The sequence below is a fragment of the Tachyglossus aculeatus genome, chromosome 5 (genome assembly GCF_015852505.1).
Source record: "Tachyglossus aculeatus isolate mTacAcu1 chromosome 5, mTacAcu1.pri, whole genome shotgun sequence".
NCBI classification, from domain to species: Eukaryota; Metazoa; Chordata; class Mammalia; order Monotremata; family Tachyglossidae; genus Tachyglossus; species Tachyglossus aculeatus.
The window spans coordinates 35,777,660-35,794,253 of NC_052070.1; the positions used below are offsets into that span (position 1 = coordinate 35,777,660).

General features: G+C 44.4%; 1 protein-coding gene across 27 annotated transcripts in view; it reads left to right on the forward strand.

Moving 5' to 3' along the window:
• Positions 1 to 16,594, forward strand: part of LOC119928472 — a 70,460-nt gene that overhangs the window by 45,612 nt on the left and 8,254 nt on the right. For 15 of the 27 annotated variants that reach the window (XR_005451087.1, XM_038746769.1, XM_038746775.1 and 12 more), the window contains 7 exons: positions 1,532 to 1,558; positions 2,176 to 2,187; positions 3,774 to 3,791; positions 6,335 to 6,346; positions 7,928 to 7,957; positions 13,367 to 13,393; positions 13,866 to 13,892. Coding sequence is in view for 25 of the 27 variants with exons in the window: in XM_038746769.1 (XP_038602697.1) it covers positions 1,532 to 1,558; positions 2,176 to 2,187; positions 3,774 to 3,791; positions 6,335 to 6,346; positions 7,928 to 7,957; positions 13,367 to 13,393; positions 13,866 to 13,892 (153 nt within the window). In the remaining 2 variants the exon portion in view is untranslated. The remainder of the gene's footprint in view (positions 1 to 1,531; positions 1,559 to 2,175; positions 2,188 to 3,773; positions 3,792 to 6,334; positions 6,347 to 7,927; positions 7,958 to 13,366; positions 13,394 to 13,865; positions 13,893 to 16,594) is intronic. The other 12 variants (XM_038746760.1, XM_038746771.1, XM_038746772.1 and 9 more) reach the window with 4 other exon arrangements.

Here is a 16,594-nt window from a genome sequence, read left to right on the forward strand (position 1 = left end):
CACACAACCAATCCATCACCAAAACTTGCCACTCTCACTCCACAACATCGCCAAGATCTGCCTTTTCCTCTCCATCTAAATCACTACCTTGCTTGGTTCAATCTCTCATACTCTCCCGACTAGATTACTGCAGCAGCCTCCTTTCTGATCTCCCAACCTCCTGTCTCTCCCTATTTTAGTCTATACTTCACTCTGCTGCCTGGATTATCTTTGTACAGAAATGCTCTGGGCATGTCACTCCCCTCCTCAAAAATCTCCAGTGGTTGTCTGTCAACCTTCAAATCAAGCAAAAATTCCTCACTCTCAGCTTCCAGGCTGTCCATCACCTCGCCCCCTCCTACCTCACCTCCCTTCTCTCCTTCTACAGCCTAGCCCTTACACTCCACTTGTCTGCTGCTAACCTCCTCACTGTCCCTCATTCTTGCCTGTCCCATTGTCGAACCCTGGCCCACATCCTTCCCCTGGCCTGGAATGCCCTCCCTCCACACATCCGCCAAACTAGCTCTCTTCCTCTGTTCAAATCCTTACTGAGAGACCACCTCCTCCAGGAGGCCTTCCCAGACTGAGCCCCACTTTTCCGTCTCCTCCTCCTCCTCCCCTTCCCATCGTCCCCTCTCTCCCTCTGCCCTACCCCCTTCCCCTTCCCACAGCACTTGTATATAATTGTTCATATTTATTACTCTATTTTATTAATGATGTGTATATAGCTTTAATTCTATTTATTCTGATGGTATCGACACCTATATACTTGTTTTGTTTTGTTGTCTGTATCCCCCTTCTAGACTGTAAGCCCGTTGTCGAGTAGGGACCATTTCTATATGTTGCTGATTTGTACTGCCCAAGCTCTTAGTACAGTGCTCTGCACACAGTAAGTGCTCAATAAATACGATTGAATGAATGAAAGAGCAAAGAAACTATGGGGGTTCAAAATTTTACAGCTTAGTTGGATTTCTGTGATCCTCTGATTTTCGGTTGGCAAGTTCCTTTCCTAGAATGCACAGCTCAGTATTAACTGACCAAAAGTTCTAATGTAACTTTCCCGGCCAACAGTGGGGATCTTAATAAACTACTAATCCTCATCACCTTCATCACCACAGTAGTAATGGTACTGGTTAAAAGCTTACTATGTCCCAAGCACTGTACTACTGAACAACGGGGTAGATAAAGGAGAAGCAGATTAGATACCATCCCTGTTTCACTTGGGACTCATAGTCTAAGCAGGAGGGAGAAGTGGTATGGAATCCCCATTTGGAAGATGAGACAATGGAGGTCAAGAAAAGTTAAGTGACTTACCCCAGGTCTCACAGCAGACAAGTGGAGCAGCAAGGACTGGAACCCTAAGTCCAAGGCACGTGCTTTTTCTACTCGGCCAAGTGAAATTCCACCAAAGTCAGAAGCCGGGCCAACTTCAGCGGTAGGTCAATATAAGCAGGACAGGTGGAGCTGAAAATAGGCCTGATTGTGATTTCTCTCTCTGTGCCATGTTGGAACTTCAATGTCACCAATTCTGTCCTGGGCCTGGATGACTCAGCCATAGAAGACATAGATCCGGACGACCGTAAGTATCAATCATCCAATCAATGGATTTTATTTATTGAACTTTTACTATGTGTAGAACACTGTACTAAGTGGTTGGGAGAGTACAATTCAACAGAATTAGCAGATATATCCCCTGCCCATATTGTCATTTCCCCAACAATTTCTCATCTCTTCCCCGTCAGTTTCTTCTCCGAAATCTTTTTCCTTCATTTTCCACGCATCAACCCGCATCACATGCATGTGGTTTTGGCATCACATCAACCAGACAGCACAGGTGTCTTTAATACCGATGTTAAATAATGGCATATCTGTGGAAATAGTGTAAAAGAGCAAACTCTGACCTGAACAGGTCTTGTAGATAGATATCCCACCCTTTTCACCTTCCAGCCTAGGCTAGCTTCAGCTGGAGGAATATTCCTCTCAGATTTCCAGACCATTCAACATTTTCCAGTGTGGGAATTCTGCTGGGAAGGGTCTTGAGTGAGAAGACCATGGAGGCTTGGATTTGGGGAGCTCTGTCTCCTGGTTGGGTATTCCCAACTGAGTCCCTCACTGTTTTGCTTCTTTGTTTTCCATGCTGCTGCCTTCGATTGTGGATGTGGTTTCCTGGATCCTTCTGGGTGGTCGGGGCTACAGCCCATGGTGTATGTAAGTTTCATCACTCCTCACCCTGCTTCTGATTTCCTCTGACCCTCTGGACCTGAGGCAGAGGGCAATTTCAAGAAAGGCAACATTCAAGAGGGAATGCCAGGAAGTCAGTGAATTTAGAAAAGTCAGCCCAGTGACTTAATATTTGCCACCCACAGTGAAAGAGAAGAAAATGGTGGAAAAAGACCTATAATGTGATTAATACTGTTGGGAGAGATGATTGCTATTAGAAGGGATGGAGGAAGGAATAGAAGGTGTGTATTTGGGAGAATAAATCAGGGAAAGGGTGAACCCGAGCAAATGTATTTTGTGAGAAGTCAAGGAAGAAGAGAAGCAGCATAGTCTAGTGGATAGAGCACAGGGCTTTAGGATTCAGAAGACCTGGGTTCTTATCCCACTCTGCCACATCTGCTTTGTGACCTTGAGCAAGTCACTTAACTTCTCTGTGCCTCAGTTCCCTCATTTGTAAAGTGGGGATTAAGACTCTGAGCCCTATGTGGGGTAATCACAGTCCAATGTGATTATCTTGTATCTACCTAAGCACTTAGTTCAGTACCTGGCACATAGTAAGCTTAACAAATAGTTTAAAAAACCCCAACCCCAAAACAAACTAAAGGACAATTTAGATGAGGAAAGATTTTGTACCCAAAGCTAACACAGTGATCTGAGTGTATCAGGAAAGCTCATGGGCTCTGCCATTTCCCAAAAATGAATAAAGCATGATTGGCATTAAAATGGGTACCCACCCAGATTCATACCAAGAGGAAGCTTAAAGACACAGACTCTACTGAAAAATTTGGTGCTATCTAATTGAAAGATCAGGTTCTGGGAGTTGGAGGACCTGGATTCTAATCCTGGCTCTGCCACTTGTCTGCTCTGTGACCTTGGGTAAGTCACTTAACTTCTCTGGCCCTCAAGTACCTCATCTGTAAAATGAGCTTTTAGACCGTGAGCCCCATGTGCGGCACGGACTGATTTTCTTCCATATGTACTCCAGGACTTAGTTCAGTTCCAGGCACTTAGTAAGCTCTTAACAAATACCATTAAAAAAAGTTTGCCTCAAATAAGCAGTGTTTACTGTGAAAATGTACGTGTGTGAAAGGTTTCATAACTGTTCTAGAGGTCTGAGACCCTCTCATTGTCTAATTATCAACTCAATATTAATTCACCCAAAAATTTTACCTGGAGAGGCCCCACCATTTGAATAATATTATGTCGGTGAGCTACTAGAGCATTAAATAGCTCTGGAGTCAGAAGATAGGAGAATGCACAAACCAGTAGTGTGCCCTATAAAAATCGGGTAGTGAAGGGTTTTTTTTTGCTGAGCTAGAGTGAATCCCTCTGTTTCCCTGATGCAGGGGCTCAGTGTAAGGAGAGCTGGATAGTAATTCATCAATAGCTCTGACATAATTGCTGGCATTTGCAGACACCAAGTAGCCAGAATCCAGGTGAGCTCATTGGTGGGGGAAAGCACGAGAAGGATGACTTTGAAACTAACCTGACTGTGATTTCTTTCTCTATCCCACGTTGGCACTTGGGGATCTACTGACGCTGTTCCGGTCTTGGGTGACTTGATGTCCTTAAAGTTATTAAACCAAATTATCGTAAGTACTATTTCTTATTATACTTTTTGCTTCCTTCCCTTCAGCTCACTTCAATCCTTCTTCCTCCACTGCCCCCACTCCTTTCCACTTTCCTTACCTTCTTCTCTCCCCAAATTGCTATGCCCTCTGGACGACAGTAGGAAATTGTAGAATCATTTCCTTGGAGTGCTGTAAGAGCTTGGAACTTCCCTACTGGGTAGTGGCTGCCATCTCCCTCTCCTTCTAGCATATCCTACATCCCTCTACAAGAATAATTTTCTTAGAAATATATGCCAATTAACTTATTACATCTTGAGAATCCTACCGCGAAAAGTTTTGACAAGAAAGGTCAGGGGTACAGGGGTTCTCTGGCTTTGAGAACCCCTCAGGACATGTTTCCTCACTCCTCAGAAAACTTCAGTGTTTGCCCATCCACCTCCTCTTCAGACAAAAACTCCTCACCATTGGCTTCAAAGCACTATATGCTTCAAAGCACTCACTTATATGTTGCCAACTTGTACTTCCCAAGCACTTAGTACAGTGCTCTGCACACGGTAAGCACTCAATAAATACGATTGATTGATTGATTGATTTGAGCCTTTTCCGAGAAAGCAGCATGGCCTAGCAGATAAAGTACTGGCCTGCTTTTCGGGGGACCTGGGCTCCATGGAGATATTAAAGGGGTCAGAAAGCTGGTTCCAAGAGTGTATGAGAAAATAAGGAATATAAATGGTCCTGCCAAAAGGGAGGCACTGTACTAAGCGCTGGGGAATATGCAAGATTTTCTGAATGGATTTTCATTTGTGACCCTACCTCTACTCTATTACTGGTCACTACTAAGCCATGCTGCTTCTCTCTATGGGATAGGTCATTTGTGACCCTACCTCTATGCTATCACTGGTCACTTATATTTAGGGATTAAAAACTATGTTCAGAAATCCACATATATTTCATTTTCAGTATTACATTCACTCTACAAAGTGATCCAGAAGTAGATGAACATCTCTGTGTAAGAGGTCAAAGGGCCCAACCATTCATTCATTCATTCAATCATATTTATTAAGCGCTTACTGTGGAGAACCCTGAACGAAGTGCTTGGAAGAGTACAAAAATGAACAGACACATTCCCTGCCCACAACGAGCTTATAGTCTAGAAAGGGGGAGACAGACATTAATATAAATAAATGAATAACAGATATGTACATAATTGCTGTGGGGCTTGGAGAGGGTTGAATAAAAGGAGCAAATCAGGGCAACACAGATGGGCGTGGGAGATAGAGGAAGGTTGGGCTTAGTCAGGGAATGGCCTCTTGGAAGAGATGTGCCCTCAATAAGGCTTTGAAAGAGGGGAGAGTAATCGTCTGTAGGGTATAAAGAGGGAGGGCGATCCAGGCCAGAGACTGGATGTGGGCAAGGATTTGGCTGCGAGATAGATGAGATCAAGGTACAGTGAGAAGGTTAGCATTAGAGGAGCGAAGTGTGCTGTCTGGATTGTAGCAGGAGAGTAGTGAGGTGAGGTAGGAGGGGGCAAGGGGATTGAGTGCTTTGAAGCCAATGGTGAGGAGTTTTTGTCTGAAGAGGAGGTAGATGGGCAAACACTGAAGTTTTCTGAGGAGTGAGGAAACATATCCTGAACATTTTTATGGAAAAAAGATCTGGGGAGCAGAGTGAGGTATGGACTGGAATGTGGCGAGACAGGAGGCTGGGAGGTCAGCAAGGAGGTTGATGCAGTAATCCAGGTGGCATAAAATGAATGAATGAAAGTCTTATTGAAGGCAAATCTCCTCCAAGAGGCCTTCCCAGACTAGGCCCCTCTTTCCTCTTTCCCCACTCCCTTCCACATCTCCCTGACTTGCTCCTTTTGTTCATCTCCCCTCCCAGAATCACAGGACTGAATTACACATCTGTAATTTATTAATTTATATTCATGTCTGTCTCCCCTCCTCTAGACTGTAAACTCCTTATGTGCAGGGAATTTGTCCATTTAGTGTTGTATTGTACTCTCCCAACAGTAAGTGCTCAATAAATATGATTGAATGAATGAATAAATGAGTGAGTAATGGTAGCAGTTTGGATGGAGAGGAAAGGGAGGATTTTAGTGATGTTGTGAAGGTGGGACCAACAGGATTTAGTGATGGACTGAATATGGGGGTTGACTGAGAGAGAGGAATCAAGGATACCTAAGATTATGGGCTTGTGACACAGGACGTATGATGGGATCTTTGATCATGCGGTTAAATAACGGCATCTCTCAGTGGAAACGGTGCAGGAGAGTAAACTCTGACCTGGAACCACCCCCGAGATAGAAGGCCCACACTTTCTGCCTTCCAGTCAAGGCTAGCATCAGATAGCCAGGCCATCAGATATTTTCCAGTGTGGGAATTTTGCTGAGAAGTCTTGGGTGACAAATGTCAAGTTTATGGAGGCTGGGGTTTGGGGTGCTCTGACCCATGGGTAGCTATTACTAACCGAGTCCCTCACTGTTCTTCTTCTGTGGTTTCCATGCTGACATCTTTGATTATGGATGTGGTTTCCTGGGTCCATCTGGGTGGTCGATGCTACAGCCTATAGACCAGGTAAGTTTCATCACTCCTCACCCTGCCACTGATTACCTCTGACCCTTGGACCTGAGATAGAAGGGTCTTTCCAGGAAAGGCAACATTCAAGAGAGAATGCCAGGAAGTTAGAGAAGTTAGAGAAGTCAGCCCAGTGGCCTAATATTTGCCACGCACATGAAAGAGAAGAAAATGGTGAAAAAAGATCTATAATAATGTGATTAATGCTGATGGGAGAGAAAACTGTTCTTAGCAGGGCATGGAGGTGGGAATAGAAGGTGTCTACTTGAAAGAATAGATGGGGGAAAGGGTGAGCCTGAGCAAACTCATTTTGTGTCACTCGAGGAAGAAGAGAAGCAGCGTTGCCTAGTGAATAGAGCATGGGGCCTTAGGAGTCAGAAGACCTGGGTTCTATTCCCACTCTGTAGCTTATCCGCTGTATGACCTTGAGAAAGTCACTTAACTTCTCTGTGCCCCAGTTCTCTCTTCTGTAAAATGGGGATTAAGACAGGGAGCCCTATGTGGGTCTGGGACTGTGTCCAGCATGATTATCTAGTATCTACCCCAGTGCTTAGTTCAGTATCTGGCATATTTTAAGCATTTAACAAGTAGTATTAAAAACAGATAAAAATGAACTAAAAGACAATCTACATGAGGAAAGATGTGGTTCTCAAAGGCTTACACAGTGATATGTATCGATCTGGAAAGCTTATGGGCTCTGCCATTCCCCAACCATGAATAAAACATGATTGGCATTAAAATGGGTGCCCACCCAGATTCATACCAACAGGAAGCTTAAAGACTCAGACTCGGGTAAAAAATTGGGTGCCGCTTAGTTGAAAGACTTGTGTCTGGGGGTCAGAGGACCTGGATTCTAATCCCGGCTCTGCCATTTGTCTGCTCTATGTCCTTGGGTAAGTCATCTAACTTCGGTGACCCCAAGTACCTCATCTGTAAAATGGGGGTTAAGGCTGTAGGTCAATGTGGGACCTGGATTGATGATCTTATATCTACCCCTGCACTTAGCGCAGTGCCTGGCTCAGAGTAAGCTCTTTTTCACAAATATCATTAGGAAATAGGTTGCTTCAAATAAGCAGTGTATACTGTGAAAGATATGTGTGTGAATGGTTTCCTAACCGAGCTAGGGGTCTGAGACCCTCCCATTGGGTAATTCTCAACTCTATATCAATTCAGCCCTAAATCTGACACAGTGAGGTTTCACATTTGAATAATGTTATGTCGGTGAGCTACTAGGGCAGTTAAATAGCTCTGGAGTCAGATGCCAGGTGAATGCACACACAAGCAGTGTGCCCTATAAAAATTGTGTCTTGAAGGTTTTTATGGCTGAGCAAGAGTTGAATCCCTCTGATTGCTGAGTGCAGTGGCTCAGTAAAAGGAGAGCTTGATAATGATTCACCAACAACTCTGACATAATTGTTGGCATTTGCGGACACCACAGAGCCAGAAGCCAGGTGAACTCATTGGTGGGGGGAAGCGTGAGAAGGATGACTTGGAAAACAATCTGACTGACTGGGATTTCTTTCTCTGTCCTATGTTGGCACTTGGGAATCTGTCGATGCTATCTCCGTCTTGGGCGACTAGGTGTTATTAAAGTTGTAAACACAAATTATCGTAAGTACAAGTTCCATTATATTTTCTGCTTCATTCCCTTCAGCTCACTTCAATCCCCCACTGCCCCCACCCCTTTCCACTTTCCTTACCATCTTTTCCCCCCAAATTGCTATACCCTCTACACGTGAGTAGGAAATCATAGCATCATTTCCTGGGAGTGCTGCAAGAGCTTGGAACTTACCTCCTGAGTAGAGACCCCCATCTCCCTCTCCTTCTAGCATATCCCACATCCCTCTACGGGAATAATTTTCTTAGAACTATATACCAATTATATTATTATGTCTTGAGAATTCTAACATGAAGAGCTTTGAAAAGAAGTGTCAGGGGTACAGGGTTCTCTGGCCTTTGAGGCTTTTCCAAGAAAGAAGTGTGGTGTTATGGGCTCCAGGAAGATACTGAAGGGGTCAGATAGCTGGTTCCATGGGTGTGTGAGAAAATCTGTGAGGGAAGAAGAGTATAAATGACCCTGTCAAACGGGAGGGCAGAATTCAGGGATGAGGAGAGGCTGGGATGAGCCAGACTGGTTTACCATATGCTGGTCTTGAGGAGGTTCAAGAATGCCTCTGTGTGGGAGCAGAGCATAAGGAAGACCCTGGGCAGAGGTGGAGAGGAGGGACAACAGGTGAATGTTAATTAGCTCTTACAGGCAAGGAACATCATTTCCACTAATTCTGTGGTACTGTACTCTCCTAAGTGCTTAGTACCATGCTCACTAATTAGCACGGATTGATTGATTCGAAGGTCTGGTATAGCTACAAGTCAGTTGGCCCACGTGGGGCTTGCAGACTAAGAAGAAGGGGGAACAGCTATTGAATCCCCATTTTACAGATGATGAAACAGATAGAAATGATAATAATTGTACTATTTGTTAAGCACTTCCTATGTCTCAGGCACTGTACTCACATGCAGGTGGATACAAGCAACTGAAGCACAGGCAAGTTGCCAACTTGTACTTCCCAAGCGCTTAGTACAGTGCTCTGCACATAGTAAGCGCTCAGTAGATATGATTGAATGGATGAATGGATGAAGTGAACTGACTTTCCCAAGGTCACCCAACAGGCAGGCAACTAGCAGAGCAGGCTTAGAATGCAGGTGCTCTTTGACTCTCCGGCCTGTGGTCTTTCCAGAAGACCATGCAGAATCTCGGAGGTGGATTGGATTATGGCATTGTATAAGGGTCTCCCACAGTATATTGGGTTTCCAAGTAATTTCTCAGCTGAGGGCGCAAGGCTTTTAAGGAAAGTTGGGAAAACTTTGCCGCTGTGAAGCCTCAAAAACTCCATCAGAGAGGACGCGCAGTTATGAACTGGCATGAACCCTTTCGGTAAAGCTTTGGGAAAAGACAAATCAATCCATCAATCACTCCATTCATCAATTGATCATATTTATTGAGTGTTTATCGGGTGCAGAGCACTGTACTACGTGGTTGGGAGTGTATAATATATCAAATCTCTTTAGGTTTCTCCACTTGGAGGAGGAAGTCTTGGATCCCAATGTGTCCTAGTAGAGAAAGCACGGGACTGAGAGTCAGAGGATCTAGGTTTTAATCCCGGCTCTGCCACTTTTTTTTTATAATGGCATTTATTAAGCACTTACTATGTGCAAAACACTGTTCTAAGCACTGGGGGAGGTTACAAGATGATCAGGTTGTCCCACAGGGGGCTCACAGCATTAATCCCCATTTTACAGATGAGGTAACTGAAGCACAGAGAAGTTAAGTGACTTGCCCAAAGTTACACAGCTGACAATTGGCAGAGCCGGGATTTGAACCCAAGACCTCTGACTCCAAAGCCCGTGTTCTTTCCACTGAACCACTTGTCTGCTGTGTGACCTTAGGCAATTCACTTAACTCCTTTGTGCCTCAGTTACTTCATCTGTGAAATGGGGATTAAGATTGTGAGTTCCACGTGGAACATGGATTGTGTCATTCATTCATTCATTCAGTCGTATTTATTGAGCACTTACTGCGTGCAGAGCACTGTACTAAGCGCTTGGGAAGTACAAGTTGGCAACATATCCAACAGTGTCCAAACTGATTAGCTTGTACTTCCCCCAGCTCTTAGTACTGTGCCTGCCACAAACTAAATACTGTACAAACACCATAAAAAAATCAGTCAGTCAATCAGTCATATCTACTGAGCACTTGCAGTGTGCAGAGCACCATACTAGGCACTTGGGAGAGTACAATATAGCAGAGTTGGAACACATTCCCTGCCCACAAAGAAATTTCTCAGGAAGTTTGGTCGGATGTGGCAGAAGTCAAAGGCACACTTGAAAGGCAGCAAGGCTTAGATAGAGTCTGGAACTGGGAGTCAGGAGGACCTGGGTTCTAATTCCGGTTCTACCCCATGTCTGTTGTCATATGTCACAACCTTGGGCAGGTGACTTAACTTCTCTGATCCTCGGTTAACCCATCTATAAAATGGGATTAAGAGTGTGAGCCCCAGGTGGAACGGGGACTTTGTCCAACCTGATTAACTCGTATCTACCCCAGTGCTTAGAACAGTGTTTAACATGTAACAAATGCTTGACAAGTAGCATTGTAATTATCATTATTAATTAAGGCCACTGCAGGCAGGATGGACTGAGTCTGAGACTCCCCTGTACTGTCGGTAGAGATATCTGAATTGTGAGTATAAGGCATCACACATTTGTATTTTTTAGTGGTATTTGTGAAACACTTACTGTGTGTTAAACACTATTCTCTGCACTGGGGGAGGTACAAGTTAATTAGATTGGACACAGTCCCTGTCCCACAAGGGACCGACAGTCAAAGTAGGAGGGAGAACAGGAGGACTCAGGCACAGAGAAGTTAAGCGACTTGTCCTAGGTCACCCAGCAAGCAATTGGCAGAGATGGAATTAGAACCCGGGTCCTCTGATTTCCGGGCCCTTGCTTTATAATAATGATAATAAGAATGAGGTATGGACTGAAGTGGGGAGAGACAGGAGGCTGGGAGGCCGGCCAGGAGGCTGATGCAGTGATCCAGGCCGGAGGGGGATGAGTGATTGTATTAATGTGGTTGCAGTTTGGATGAATAGGAAAGGGAGGATTTTAGCAATGTTGTGAAGGTGGGATAGACAGGATTTAGTGATGGATCAAATTTGTGGGTTGAATGAGAGAGAGGAATGAAGGATAATACAAAGTTTATGTGCTTGTTAGACAGGAAGGATGGTGGCGAGGGGAAAGTCACGGGGAGGGCAGGGTTTGGGTGGAAAGATAAGGAATTCTGTTTTGAACATGTTAAGCTTGAGGTGACAGGAGGCCAACCAAGTAGAGATAATAATAATAATAACAATAATAATAATAATGGCATTTAGTAAGCACTTACTATGTGCACAGCACTGTTCTAAGTACTGGGGTGGTTACAAGGTGATCAGATTGTCCCACGTGGGGCTCACAGTCTTCATCCCCATTTTACAGATGAGGTAACTGAGGCACAGAAAAGTTAAGTGACTTGTCCAAAGTCACACAGCTGACAATTGGCAGAGCAGGGATTTGAACCCATGACCTCTGACTCCAAAGTCCATGCTCTTTCCATTGAGTCACGAGATGTCTTGAAGGCAGGAGGAAATGCGAGATGCAGAGAAGGAGAGAGTTCAGGCCAGGAAATGTAGATTTGGGTGTCATCAGTGGAGAGGTCATAGCTGAAGCTGTGGGAGAACAATGAGTTCCCCAAGGGAGTAGGTGTAGATGGAGAATAGAAGGGGATCCAGAACAGCACCATGCGGGACCCTCACGGTTAGGAGGTGGGAGGCAGAGGAGGAGCCCGCGAAGGAGACTGAGAATGAGCAGGCAGAGAGATAAGAGGAGAACCAGGAGAGGACAGTGTCAGTGAATCCAAGTTAGGGTAATATTTCCAGGAGAAGGGGGTGGTCAGTAGTGTCAAAGGCAGCTGAGAGTTCGAGGAGGATTAGGATGGAGTGGAAGCCATTGGATTTGGCAAGAAGGAGGTCATCGGTGACCTTTCTGCAACATGGCTTTAAAGTACTCAGTCAGCTTGCCACATTGTATATCTCACCTCACTAATCTCCCACCGCAGCCCTGCTCCTCTAGCATCATCTTACTCACCATGCCCTCATCTCGTCTTTCTCTCCACTGATCCTTTTCCCACATCCTATCCCCAGTCCGGAAGTCCCTCCCCTTCCATATTCATTCATTCAATCATTCAGTCATATTTATTGAGCACTTACTGTGTGCAGAGCACTGTACTATATCCGCCAGACCACCACGCTCTACACCGTCAAAGCATTATTGAGGTCACACCTTTTCCAAGAGGCCTTCCCCGATGAAGCTGTCTTTCGCTGGTCTGCGCTTCCTTCTACCACATCTATGCACTTGGATCTGTGACCTATGGACGTTTGATATTCACCCCAACCCCAAACCCTCAGCTTTTATGTACCTAACTTTAAATTAGATATTTTAAATTATTTACTTAATCATATTAATGTCTGTCTCCCCCTCTAGACTCCAAGTCACTAGGGGCAGGGAATGTAACTGCTAATTCTGTTGCTTTGTACTTTCCCAAGCACTTAATACAGTGCACTGCACATAGTAAGCATTCAGTAAATATGATTGATGAATTGATAATACTTTCTGTGGGAAGACACCATCGGAAGATTGGAAATAATTTGAACATCTGCTTCCAGGCCCCTTATTCGTCCTCTACATGACTGTTAAATTAACCAAAAAGCTCTTCTGCAAACTGTTAGGTTGGGTTAAAGAGGCCAACCAACAAGTATTTTTTGAGTATGGAAGGGCTGAAAAATACGGAAAGAGTTCAGGATTAGGTGATCAGTGAGGGTAGAAAAAAGCAGTACTCAAATGGTGGTTGTTTGAGCTGTCTACTTAGCAAAATGGATCAAGAAAAGTGTAGGCCTGAACTAATTTGACTGCAGATGTGTCCAGTAAGAATAAAAGAAGCAAAACAATTTGCAACCCCAGATTATCATGATGTGTGGCAATTCCCAGAAGCTCACACTTTGAATGTCCAATGCTGCTAAAATTAGCTCCTCAAACCCTATTCCCCAAGAATAAGTGTGAATGGGCTGAATATGGAGTTCTAGCCCTGTAAATATGAAAAAAGGAGTTTAGTGGACACAAACTCCATTAGGAAAGTTCACGTAATTTCATGGAGTGCATTTACAGGTTTTAATGCTGATCAGAATGTCTCTGTCTCCCTCTCTGGTCTATCATACACAGCTGTACCTTTGGAATAAAGTTCAGTTCTTGGGGAACTTCTTAGGCAGTCAAACTGCTTTGGAACAGAAGCCAGATCTTCTCCAGAGGAGAAGATCTGTCTCAGCATGAGACAGAGGGCTCAGGAAACTAGCTTTAACTGCTATTTCTGTTTGTTCCATGATGGGATTTATGACTGCCGATTCTCCCTTGGTGGTGGATGTCTCATAGGATCAGGCACTTGGGATTCAGATAAAGGTAAGAATTGTTTTCTGTTATCTTCCTCATCTCCTGCCTCCCTTCTCCCGCATTTTCATTCGCTATTCGGGCAGAAGTCAAAAGGAACAAAGAAAGTATGGGGGTTCCAAATTTTACAGTTTAGCTGAAGTTCTGTGATCGTCTGATTTTTTGTTGGCAAGTTCCAATTCCAGAATGCACAGATCAGTGTTGATTCACCAACAGTTCTAATGTAACTGGCCCAACAAATGATGGGGATCTTGACAAACTACTAATCCTCCTCCTCATCACCATAATAGTAAAAGTATTGGTTAAAAGCTTACTACATCCTAAGCACTGTACTTTGGAACAGAAGCCAGATCTTCTCCGGGGAAGATGATCTGTCTCAACCTGAGACAGAGGGCTCAGGAAGCTAGCTTTAACTGCCATTTCTGTTTGTTCCATGATGGGATTTATGACTGCCGATTCTCCCTTGCTGTTGGATGTCTCATAGAATCAGACACTTGGGACTCACCTGAAGGTAAGAATTGTTTTCTTCCTCACCTCCTGCCTCGTTTCTCCTGCATTTTCATTCCGCTATTCGGGCGTAAGTCAAAAAGAGCAAAGTCTGGGGGTTCCAAATTTTACAGCTCAGCTGGAGTTCTGTGATCCTCTGATTTTCCGTTGGGAAGTTCCAATTCCAGAATGCACAGATCAGTGTTAATTCACCGACAGTTCTAATGTAATTGGCCCAATCAATGACGGGGATCTTGACAAACTGCTAATCCTCCTCCTCATCACCATAATAGCAACAGTATTAGTTAAAGGCTTACTACATCTTAATAATAATAATAATAATAATGGCATTTGTTAAGTGCTTACTATGTGCAAAGCACTGTTCTAAGCACTGGGGAGGTTACAAGGTGATCAGGTTGTCCCACAGAGGGCTCACAGTCTTCATCCCCATTTTACAGATGAGGGAACTGAGGCTCAGAGAAGTGAAGTGACATGCCCAAAGTCACCCAGCTGACAAGTGGCGGAGCCAGGATTTGAACCCATGACCTCTGACTCCAAAGCCCGGGCTCTTTCCACTGAGCCACGCTGCTTCTCTACTAGTAAGCCCAGGGGTAGATAAAGGATAAGAAGATTAGATATAATCTCTGCTTCACATGGGGCTCCCAATCTAAGAGGGAGGGATAACTGGTGTGGAATTTGGCAAAGTAGGAAATGAAGGCAAAGAGCAGTTACGTGACTTGCCCCTGTTTATACAGCAGACAAGTGGAGCAGCAGAGATTAGAACCCAGGACCTCTGACCCTGAAGCACGTGCTTTTTCCGCTAGGCCGAATCAGATTCCACCGAAGTCAGAAACTGGGCCAACTTGAGATTGAAAACACTAGGGTTCTAATCCCTTTCTGTTCTGTGAGCCCCCAAATGGGACAACCTGATCACCTCGTATCCCTCCAGCGCTTAGAACAGTGCTTTGCACATTGTGAGTGCTTAATCAATGCCATCATTATTATTATCACTATTATTATTGTCAGCTGTGTGACTTTGGGCAAGTCACTTCACTTCTCTGGGCCTCAGTTCCCTCATCTGGAAAATGGGGATGAAGACTGTGAGTGCCAAGTGGGACAACCTGATCACCTTGTAACCTCCCCAGTGCTTAGAACAGCACTTGGCACAGAGTAAATGCTTAATAAATGTCATCGTTATTATTATTATTCTCTGAGCCTCAGTTCCCTCATCTGTAAAATGGGGATGAAGACTGTGAGCCCCATGTGGGACAACCTGATCACTTTGTATCCCTCCAGTGCTTAGAACAGTGCTTGGTACAGAGTAAGTGCTTAATAAGTGCCATTATCATTATTATTATTATTATTCTCTGAGCCTCAGTTCCCTCATCTGTCAAATGGGGATGAAGACTGTGAGCCCCACATGGGAAAACCTGATCACCTTGTCCCCCCAGCTCTTAGAACAGTGTTTTGCACATAGTAAGCACTTAACAAATACTATTATTACTATTACTACTACTATTCTGTTACTTATTAGCTGGGTGACCTTGGGCCACTCACTTCACTTCTCTGCACCTCTGTTCCCGCATCTGTAAAATAGTGATTTAGACTGCGGGGGACTGTGTCCAACGTGATTGTCCTGTATCTATCCCAGCTCTTAGTGCAGTTTCTGGCACATAATAAGCACTTAACAAATAATATTAAAAATTTACCAAAAGACAATTTACATGATACCCAAAGGCTAACACAGTGATCTGTGTGTGTCTGGAAAGTTTATTGGCTCCACTATTCCTCAACAATGCATAAAGCATGATTGGCATTAAAATGGGTGCGCACACAGATTAATGCCAAGAAGTTGTTTAGGGACACAGACTCCTTTGAAACATTTGGTGCTATCTAGTGGAAAGAGAGTGGGTCTGGGAGAGAGAGAACCTGGATTCTGATCCCGGCTCTGCCACTTGCCCGCTATGTGATCTTGAATAAGTCACTTAACTTCTCTGGCCCTCAATTTACCACATCTGTAAAGTGCGGATGAAGACTGTGATCCCAATGTGGGATGTGGACTGATTATCTCCTATCGAACCCCAGCACTTAGTACAGTGCCTGGCGCATAGTATGCTCTTAACATATACCATTAAAAAAGGGTTTGTCTCCAATAAGCAGTGTATAGTGTGAAAATGTATATGTGTGAAAGGTTTTATAACTGAGCTAGGGGTCTGTGACCCTCTCATTGTCTAATTCTCAACTCAAAATCGATTCCACTCATAAATAATAATAATAATGACATTTATTAAGCGCTTACTATGTGCAAAGCACTGTTCTAAGCACTGGGGAGGTTACAAGTTGATCGGGTTGTCCCACGCGGGGCTCACAGTCTTCATCCCCATTTTACAGATGAGGCAACTGAGGCCCAGAGAAGTGAAGTGGCTTGCCCAAAGTCACACAGCTGACAACTGGAGGAGCTGGGATTTGAACCCATGACCTCTGACTCCAAAGCCCGGGCTCTTTGAGCCACGCTGCTTCTCTAAATCTTCTCTAAATCTTACATGGCGAGGCCCTACCATTTGAATATTATTTTGGTAAACTACTAGGGCAGTGAAATAGCTCAGAAGTCAGAAGCCAGATGAATGCACAAGCCAGAAGTATGACCTATAAAAACTGTGTCGTGAAGGTTTTTATGGCTGAGCTAGAGTTGAATCCCTCTGATTGCCTGATGCAGGAGTCAGTATG